This window comes from Petaurus breviceps, unplaced genomic scaffold (assembly GCF_028583685.1).
Source record: "Petaurus breviceps papuanus isolate PSGF00001 unplaced genomic scaffold, PetGlider_PUasm1.0 186, whole genome shotgun sequence".
Taxonomy (NCBI): Eukaryota; Metazoa; Chordata; class Mammalia; order Diprotodontia; family Petauridae; genus Petaurus; species Petaurus breviceps.
In genome coordinates this window covers 37,369,890-37,380,027 of record NW_027185798.1, presented here as the reverse complement: position 1 = coordinate 37,380,027, position 10,138 = coordinate 37,369,890, and the positions used below count along the sequence as shown (strand labels likewise).

The window sequence follows — 10,138 nt, the reverse complement described above, 5'->3', positions numbered from 1 at the left end:
CAAGTATATGTGTGTGTGTATATATAGATATATATTTCTATTTATATGTGGCTCGGAATTTCACTCCTTTGGTCAGATCTTCCCAACCAATTAAGCTAGACTCTTGAAGGAATGTTTCCAGGCCAAGAAATCCTAGTCAGTGAGCAAGCTTATGTCACAGGAAGGAAACTTAGTTCTTTTGGGTGCCTGCCATCAATACACTTGGTTATTCTTTATTCTGGAAGAGGACAAACATGATATCATTACATTGGGGTCAAGGTACAGTATGTCCAGCTGTGGCTGACTAGACGAACACAAGTCTGGAAGGCTCTACTACAGGACAGGCACAAATAGTCTAGATTAATATTCATAGTGAAGATGTTTCTTTCAAGCCGGCAGCTCCTTCTTCAGTGCAGGCACGCTGTGCTTGGCGGTCCTTTGCCAGTGTCGCTCGTGACTCACAATTGCTTCCGAAGTTCTTCAGAGAGACCTTGAGAGGGTCCTTCTATTACTTCTTCCATGTGAGTACTTGCCTTGAGTTCTCTGTAAAATAGTCTTTCAGGTATTTGGCATTCAAACACCATGAACAGCTTGTTGGAGTTACTTTCTCTGAAGTTGGTGGTTTAGCTTAAGAAAGGACCTCAGTGTCTGGTACCTGATCCTGCCAGGTGATCTTCTGAATCTTCCTAAAACAATTCAAATGGAAGCATTAAGTTTCTTGGCATGGCGCTGGTAGACCGTCCAGGTTTCACAAGCATACAACAATGAGGTCAGCGCCATGGCTCTGCAGACCTTCAGTTTGGTAAGCAGTCTAACATCTCTTCTCTTCCACACTGTCCTTGGGAGCCTCCCAAACACTGAGTTAGCTCTGGCAATTTATCAACCTCATTCTCTTGTGTATATCCCTGAGAAGTATATTGCCACAACATTGAACATTTCTCCATTTGCTGTACCACATGACTCCATGTATGGATGGTGTGGTGCTGGCTGGCAAAGAACCTGTTTTCTTGGTGTGGTTAGGCCAAAATTAGCACAAGTAGCAGACAATCAATCCACACTTTGCTGCATCTCAGTCTCAGAAGCTACACTGAATGATCCAAGTATATTATAGATTGCAGACAGTAAAATGACAAATTTCTCTCATGGTTATGATTTCCTAATAAGATTTTCAAATAGGTGACACAGAGGACTATGGGCGGGGGGTGGGGGGTGGTTAGTAGGTTGCATGCAAGAGAAAATAGGAATTCACCCAGAACTCTGAGACAGCTAAAGAAAATGACTCCCTTTGGTATCCCCTCACCCATCCTCCAACCTTTGTACATACAAAGCCTAGAATCATGGGATTTAAAGTTTGAAGGTAACTTTGAAATCATCCTCCTTTTACAGATGAGGCGATTGAGGCACTAAAGTTAATTTAAGTATTCCAAAGCTGAGGATTTGATCTGAGGTCTTCTCAATCACAATTCAGCATACTGCACCATCTTAAAACTCCTGGTAGATGATGTACACAGTGAGGTGAATGATGCTAACTAATACCTTCTTTTTGTAGCTCACTGGCCCCTCACCTATATGACTTATCAATAGTTTCAGTGTTTTTACTTCATGAGAACTTGAGAAGTAGCATGATGTAATCAATACAAAGAAGTAATAGTCAAAATGCCTGAATTCTAACAGACTGGTCATTTATTTGACCTTGAGTAAGTCACTACACATGATCTCAAATTTCTTGATCTGTAAAAAGGGGACAATTATGGGCCCTACCATCCTCAAAGGATTACTGCAAAGATCAAAGAAATAATATTATGTTAAAGTGTCTTAAAAATGGTAATGCACCATTCAAGTAGATAACCATTAAAGAAACACAGAGAATCAATGGATTTTAGCTTCGAAAAGAAATTTAGATGACTTTATATTCAAATAGGTAGGCTTTCAGAATTTGCAGATTTTCATACCTTATAAATAGGGTCAGTATTTTAAAACAGCCATAAACAGACAAAAAATTCCACACAGGGCAGTTAGATGGCACAGTGAATAGAGCACTAGCCCTGGAGTCAGGAGGACCTGAGTTCAAATCCAGCCTCAGACACTTAACACTTAATAGCTGTGTGGCCTTGGGCAAATCACTTAACCCCAACTGCCCTGCACTCCCCCCTCCAAAAAAAAAAAAGAATTCTGTATGAAAATAGAAGTTAATAGTCAAGTTCCTAGAATGCATCTATTACATATATTTTAAGAAATCTGTACTATAATCTCCAAAAAATTCTTGCTATGTACATGGAATTTGCTTTTATGAGGCAAAAATGTCTCAGTGGATATAACTCATATTATAAGCAACTTCTTACATAATTCATCATACTATTTACTGCATGTGCCAGGCTTTATTTATTAGGATGGTAGCATGGAAAGAGGAAAGAAAAAAATGGTCTACATTCTTGTTCAATGAATGAACTTTACCATTTCTTTCTTGGTTCTCCATATTCTTCAAGTGCATACATAGTCTCAGTTTAAAACAAAAAAAAAATTGCAAATCATGAAAAGCATATTTAAAAACATATCTTTAAATGTGAAACACTAGGAAAGGCTTTCTGAATTTTGAATAAACATTTTTAAGTCATACCAGCAACATAAAACCCTTGGTTTCCATTGCTCAGCAATAATTAAAATGATTTACATGTGTTCAAGATTTTACAAAATTATTTATTTTAATCAGCAAGATCTGGTCTGAAAAGTCCTGGCTCAGTTTGCGCTGACTGTGTGCTTATACTAACAAAAATCATTAAAAACAAAAGGGTGACTGTGTGTTTACATAATGTATTTAGCTTTCAAAAATCAACAGAATATTGTATTCAGTAGTTATGTTTGCTATGTGAATTGCATTAGCAAAATCATGTCTATGTTTCCTCAATGCAGCTCTTCGACAAATTGTTTCTACCTTTGCAACAGCCAACCTTTGAAATGCTTTTCTGGAAAGCATAAAAAAAAAAGTTAACTATTCCCCTCCAATATCACCTGCTCCAATTATCAACTGGTCATTTTAATAAGAAATGTTGACAAGTATAGCATGGTATTTATTGCTTTATATCCCTTATATATTAGGACATAGGATATCACTTGCAAAATATACACAAAAGCATGTTATGATTGGGGTTTTGAGGCAACCTTGATGTGTTGTTCTGTAGCTTATATAGAACATCTTTCACTCTTCAAAAGTACACACGTGGGCTGTACTGAACATATATAGAACCAACAGCCCTTAATGTATTTTAAGGTAAAAGCACTACATCCTGAGGATTCCCACCCAGAAATGACCTATTTCACATACGTTTATATGGACAGGTTTCTCTGGTAGAATATAAGCTCTTAGGGGGAAAGGCCTGTTTCATGTTTTACCTTTATATCCCCAGCGACCAGCACACAGCAGATGTTTAACAAGTGCTTGACTGACTGACCCATCATTCTCTTGGGCCAAATCTCCATTTGAGATCAAAGCAGCTGTGGTGCATTCTGTTGAATTATGAACTGTGCATTCCTTCTCATTTTTTTTTTTTTGCTTTTTGGAGGGGGGAGGGTAGGGCAATTGGGGTTAAGTGACTTGCCCAAGGTCACATGTTTAATTTTTGTGTGTATGTGTCAAGTGTCTGAGGCCGAATCCGAATCCAGGTCCTCCTGACTCCAGGGCTGGTGCTCTACTCACTTCGCCACCTAGCCGCCCCATTCCTTCTCATTTTCAACTCCAAAAATAGCAACACACATCCCCATATTACAGTTTTAGTCTTAGAATACGTACATATAGGTAAAATTTAAAAGGAGACTATTGCAGCTGGTTTTTAGCTAACATTTAATACTGCATGTTCTAATTTTTTTTTTTTTTGGATTAGGCAATGAAAAGACAACTATTTATTATAATTTGAACAAAATAAGACTCCAAAGACCTAAAAACAGCCAAAAGAGATGGCCAATGTTCTTTTACTATAATAATTAAATTTGTTCTCCAGTAAGGGAGAGGTCCTTTTTTCCCCCATTAGTAAACTTTAGCCATATCAGAATTTTTATTATAAACTTGACATTTATTTTTTCTAACATCTGTACTAAATTCCTGATAACTTTCAAAATATAAGTTTTTTTTTCCCTCTGAAGACTTTTTCAAAAAAAGGCAACAATATAAATAAGACAGATAAAACTGGAGTTTGAAGACAGAACAATTTAAATTTGGATCACTGTGTCTAAGATTTTTTTAGGAATGAATTTTCCAATATGGTATTTTCACCTGTAAAAAATCTTTGGTATCACTGAATTCAAAGCAACTCAAATATATGAAGACAAAAACCTTTTATTTTTTTGGAACCCCAGGGGACCTAAGGTTTTGCAAGTTGTGTCTAGGGCTTCAACTGGTATTCAGAATGACCAAAATCTAATTTGACTGATTTGTCATGCTCTGAATTACTATCAGCCATTAGTGGACTGCTGGATGCAGCTCTCTATCCCGCAATTCCTGCCTCTGAAAGAGATGCATTATATAGTCTGACCTTCATTGAAACAATATATGACAACTGTACCCTACTTGATCATTCTGTCACCATAAGGTCACTTTGCTCTTTCCAAAAATCTAGTCAGATGAAACGGCTTCATTAATGTGTTTTGTACAAATAATACTGGTCCCAGATGACACCCAGTTCCACTGGGAAGTATGTGATTTTCATATGTCACCACTAAACTATCAAATTCTCAAGATGAGTTTGGTTGCACACTACCTCAATGACCTGTTCTTTAAAGTGAAGACAAAGACCCTTCCACATATGTAGCACATTGTATGCAATATAGATAAATATACATATATATGTATATGTATGTATGTGTACATGAGTACTCACTAAAAGCATTACTGATATTACTACAGCAATAAATACCATTTTAAAATGACTGGATGGATGAAAGGAATGCCATCCTGTAACTGAAGCACATTTGTAAATGTTTAAATTATAAATATAAATATATATACATCAATAAAACCAGCTTTAAATCAAAGGACAATATACAGCAAATATTTTCACTATAGGCAGCCTGTTATACTGCCTACAGGGAAAGATTACAGGAAGGATCTTAATTCAAGGTAGCTAAGCCCAATAAAATAGAAAAGGCTGTATATTTCACAGTCTCTTGTGGAAAAGGTATTCCAATTTTATCCAACATGAGTCTATGATGAAAATCTACTCTCTGTTTCAATTTTAGAGTTGCAGTTATTTGAATTTTTGTGATGGGAACGACCAAGCTAAAGAGATAAAAGGAATGTTTTGATAGGATTTATAATATAGTTACACCAGAGAAAACTGAAAGTCCTATTTAAATGGTTGCCAACATGTGCTGATTGCTACTTTAGCCCCATACTCACAAAACATGGGATAAGAAACGGAAGATCACCTTTACATAGGTGACCGATACTTCAGTCTCTCACTTTAAAAGATGATATTCCCTCACTAAACTCTTTCAAAACTAAATGGGGAGGGACTCGCCCAATTCCATAACAATTTCCTCTAAAGTTATTATTCTTCTGGTACTTGGGAAATAAGTTGCATTCCTTATGCACTGGAGAATTAAATGGAACATGAGAGTATTGTTACTGAGAGAGTAAGAAAAGACTCCTTAGATGGTTTGTGTTTTAAAAGTTATGCAGAGTCTGTACTTCAGCTCACATCATTAGTCAAGCATATGCCCATTACAAGAATAGTCCAGATAGAAATGATTTGTGTAGGTGTGTGCACAGGGTTGGGGAGTGGGGATAAGGTGAGTGCTAAGATACTGATGGGGCAATAGGAATATGTCAATGATAACTAACCATTCATTTAAGAATTAACACCCCCCCCCCCCCGCCAAATAATGCCTTTCCAACTGACACTATTATCATTGGTCAAAAAAATTCTCTACAAAACTAGAGGTGGGAGGTGTGAGGACTGGAATTATGTATTTCTCTTGAAAGACTGAAAGAGTACAGGGGTCAGAGATAAGGAAGTCCTGTAGAGCTCACTCAAATTTTATTCCTAACTTACAACCATAGATAACACCTCCACTTCACATTCTTTTAGCACCTGTAGCTCAAAGATATTCAAGTCCTTTTCTCGATACTATACCTTCTCATACCTCCATGAGGTAGGTAATAGACTCATTTTTACAGGTAGGTAGGCTAAGGCTTAGTGCCTGAGTTACAGACAGCAAGTCTAGCAATGATGTCAAGAATCACATCCCTTGTGTCTGCTCACCCTCCTTTTTCATTTAAGCAGGCAATACCAGGAGGTCTAATCATTAAACAAGGTCTCCCAAGGCAGTACCACATAAGTGGCAGTCACACAAAATCAGCTATTGGTAGAGGAGGGCAGTGTGTATGTGCATGTTCACAATATCATTAGTTTCTTTCTCTTGTGATACTTAAATTCTTGGCGAACTGTTAGGTAGTTCCTATTTACTTAAGAGGACTAAAATAGCTGGAGTCTTTAAAAAGAGGCCACAAACACTTATGATTACAGAAAGAGTGAAAAAAGACATCCTTTTATCATACTGTTGAGAGCAAAACAGTGGCACTCTCACAGATCAGCTAATTCAGGGATATAAGCCTGGCCCTTACACAGCCAATATTCTGCTAAACATTTCAATGATCTTTTTTCAAGCAGTAGAATTTCAGTCAAATCACTTCCAACGTTCTCAGTTTCACATCATTCTTCTTTGTCATAGGTAAAGTATCTGTATATGTAAGAAATAAATAGCACAACAGGATTGGAAGTAATGTGCCTATCTGATAAGTGTAGTCTGTATGGTTCTGTACACTATTACAAATGGTTCAGTGTCCCAGGCAGTTTTCAATATGGTGGTGACAATATGTCAAGACTGACAGACTGTCCAATGGTCTGAGGCCTTTTCAGGACATTTAAGACATCTGAAAGTCGCTCTCCATCAGGGGATGCAAACCCAAACCTCTCTTTCCTTTCATCTTGAAATATCAGCATTTCCACTAGATATGCATATACAAATTTAAAACAGTGGTACACAGTGCGCAGTGACCTAACATTTGCAGATTGTTTATGTGCCTGAAAATATAATGTCAATAAAAAAATATCAGAGAGGTGGGGACAAAAAGACCTTCTCTGAATTCTGTACAGCACAAATGAATTTCAATTCAACAGGCAGCAGGCCATGAAGAGGGAGTCATCCTTGGAAACCAGCAGTACTACCAAGATGGAAGGTCACAGATCAGGTGATGGGGGATAAGACGCATAGTAAGGCCCATTTTCCTGTGGAAAGAAACAAAAAGGCAAAAAAATTTACAACATTAAAAGTGGGTCTCCTTTAACATCTGTGAGCATGGAGGAAAAAGTGTTTTAAGACAGAATTAAAGACAGAACAAAGTATGTAGTGACTTAGCTCAGGATTGTGAAACCCCAATTTCCTTAAAGGGAATCTAAGAATCATAGCTGTGTTGGCAGACTTCCGATGCTCTCTTGCCACGCATAAGGAGCAAGGCTTGTTAAAAAGTTCTCAGGTCATTCAGTTCAAGATGGAGAATTGCATGCCAGGCCTTTAATGTCTAAGGAAGGCAACATAGTTCCAGAATGACTATCTGGCTCACATTTTTCCTAAGTTTGCCTTTATAAAAACCAAGAAAGACAGTTAATTTCAATGGTTTTAAGTTAATTAAGTTCCCGAAGCCAATAGGCACCAAGTCCCTCAATTAGCTTAATGGGATTTAAGACTGTTCTGTAGTTTCAAAGTTTTTCTTTTTCTTCCTCCAAAGAGTTCATTTTCATTAAGCCCTAAGGTAAGGAAAGTGTAACATTAAGGCAAGTTAAGACTTGGGAAGAGAGATGGGGGATGATGCTTGAATGAGATATTTTATGGTAATTAAGGGATTTTAAAAAATCGTAAGCTAACCAACTATCCTATACTTTGCACTAGATCCATTGAAGCAGGGATAAGTACTGGTTCAATTCTAGAGGAACAAGTAGATGTTGGGGCATTATTGTCTAGGAATTCTTGGCTTCTTGAATACAAATGTGACCAAGGATCTAAAGATCTTTCCTTTAAACTCAAGTGAAGTTAAATCCTAGGATCTGTTCTATTTTTAAAATTTGACTAATCTATAAAAATAATTCTTTGCATTTTGGTGTGAGGGGTTCTCTCTTTAATTCCTGACCCAAGTTCTATTCTCATCATATCCTCACCTCTCCACAAAGATTACAGAATCACAGGGAAGGGAAGAGAATAAAAATCTATATCCCACCTACTCTGTACCAGGAACTATGCTTAACATCTTTTTACAAATACTAACCCACAGTATTTCATTCCTTAAGAAGGGGCCTTTAGGCCTCACCAAGTACAACTGACTTATTTTACAGATGAGGAATATATGAGGCCTTAAGTTTAAGAGCCTAGCATACATCACAGAGGTGAACAAAAAGAAATTTTTTTAAAAGCAAATACTGGTCATGGTCAGGCAAATCTATTTTAAGGCTCCTCTGAAAACAAAAGATTCACTTCTCCCTAAGCAAACAACAAACATTTATTAAGCATCTGCTATAAGAAAGGAATGGTGCTTGGTGCTGAGGATACAAAGTCAAAAAGAAAACACTTCCTGCCCTCCAGGAGCTTACATTCTATTGCTAGTAGCCTGAATTTAGTGTCTTAAAGCACTGGAAGCTTTCCTCATAACATACTGAATATCTGACAGGAGTGTGCTGCATAAGTCAGGTGAGGACACTGAGAATCTTAACTTCTTTGAGTGACTTACCCACAGCTATTCAGCACCGCAGCCATAACTTAAACTCAGGGTTTTGACTATACCCATTACAATCCAATCCTGTATTTCTTATTTCTCTTTCAATGCTCTGCTTCCTTAAGGTTACCACACAGACACTGAGAACTTTTTAATGCTCATGAAAATTTCTTATATTAGTTTCATATTATGTGACAGATTGCTGCAACAAAATTAGCTTCATGATTTATTTGGAAATGATAAAATAAATTACAAGACACTAAAGTGCTGAAGGGAAAACCATGGGATCCTTTGTAAAGGCCTTTATGAAAATGCTAGCTAATTTTCTGAGATGGGAGGGACCTATGTGGGCCAACTTTGATCTCGGTCTTTGGCTGTTTCTCTGGACTTGGCCTCCACTGGATCTCCTTTACCCCGGAACTTCCTTCAGTTCCTGGGGCCTCCTCACCCTGTTATACCCACTAGCTTCTGAGGTTTTTTTTTTTTTTATCTTGGAACACCTCTCTAGATTGCCTGCCCCCTTCTCCCACTGGTGAATTCCTCCTAGGGTCTCCATTTTGGGGAAGGACACAGGCCAGTCAATCTTCACTCACCTGGTTCTACTCAGACTCTGAGGCCATGACTCAGCAGCCATCTCACTCTGGAACTTCCCTCAGCTTCCCCCATATGCAATAGTTTGGTTTTCTGTTTTTCTTTAAATTGGGCTCATAGAAAGCCTGAGAGCAGTCTTCACATTACCGCACAGATTATGGGAAAACATCATGACCACAAAAGTGCCAGAGATGAGGATGAAACATTTTTCTTTGAACTGAAACTGTGATAAGGTATAAAGAGCACTAGATTTGGACTCTGAAGACCTGGTTCCAAATCTCAGCTCTGCCACTGAACTAACCTTATCACCTTAGGCAAGCCACTGCCTCTCTCTGGGAGGGAGTAAACGGGGATCAGGACAAGCATTTTAGTTCAAAAATCAGCAGCAGAGTCAGGAGGTGAATGAAGGCGAAAGGGGATAGGGGAGACAGAGAGACATTCCAGGCAATGATGGGTGTTAGAGGTCAAGGAGGCCCCAAGCACTGAAGGAAGTTCTAGACCAGGGGTGGGGAACTTGCAAGCTGGAGGTCATGTGCGGCCTTCTAGGTCCTTGGGTGTGGCCCTTTGACTGAGCCCAAGTTTTAGAGATCAGATCCTTTTATTAAGGGGATCTGTTCTGTGAACTTTAGATTCAAAAGGCCACACTTGAGGATCTAGAGGGTCACATGTGTCCTTGAGGTTGCAGGATCCCCACCCCTGTCGTGAAATGGCAACTTAGGCAGGGCATAAGGTCTGAGCAGAACTAGGAGGAAGTGTGTGTGGGGTGTGTGTGTGTGTGTGTGTGTGTGTGTGTGTGTGTGTGTGTGTGTG

The 10,138-nt window shown here is 38.4% G+C and overlaps 1 protein-coding gene across 4 annotated transcripts in view; it reads right to left on the bottom strand.

The window, feature by feature from the left end:
* Positions 1 to 4,293: 4,293 nt before the first annotated feature.
* GDAP2 (ganglioside induced differentiation associated protein 2) overlaps positions 4,294 to 10,138 on the bottom strand; it is a 67,893-nt gene continuing 62,048 nt past the window's right edge. For all 4 annotated transcript variants that reach the window (XM_069090232.1, XM_069090233.1, XM_069090230.1 and 1 more), the window contains one exon: positions 4,294 to 7,259. In XM_069090232.1, the coding sequence (XP_068946333.1) occupies positions 7,212 to 7,259 (48 nt within the window). In that variant the 3' untranslated portion in view covers positions 4,294 to 7,211. The remainder of the gene's footprint in view (positions 7,260 to 10,138) is intronic.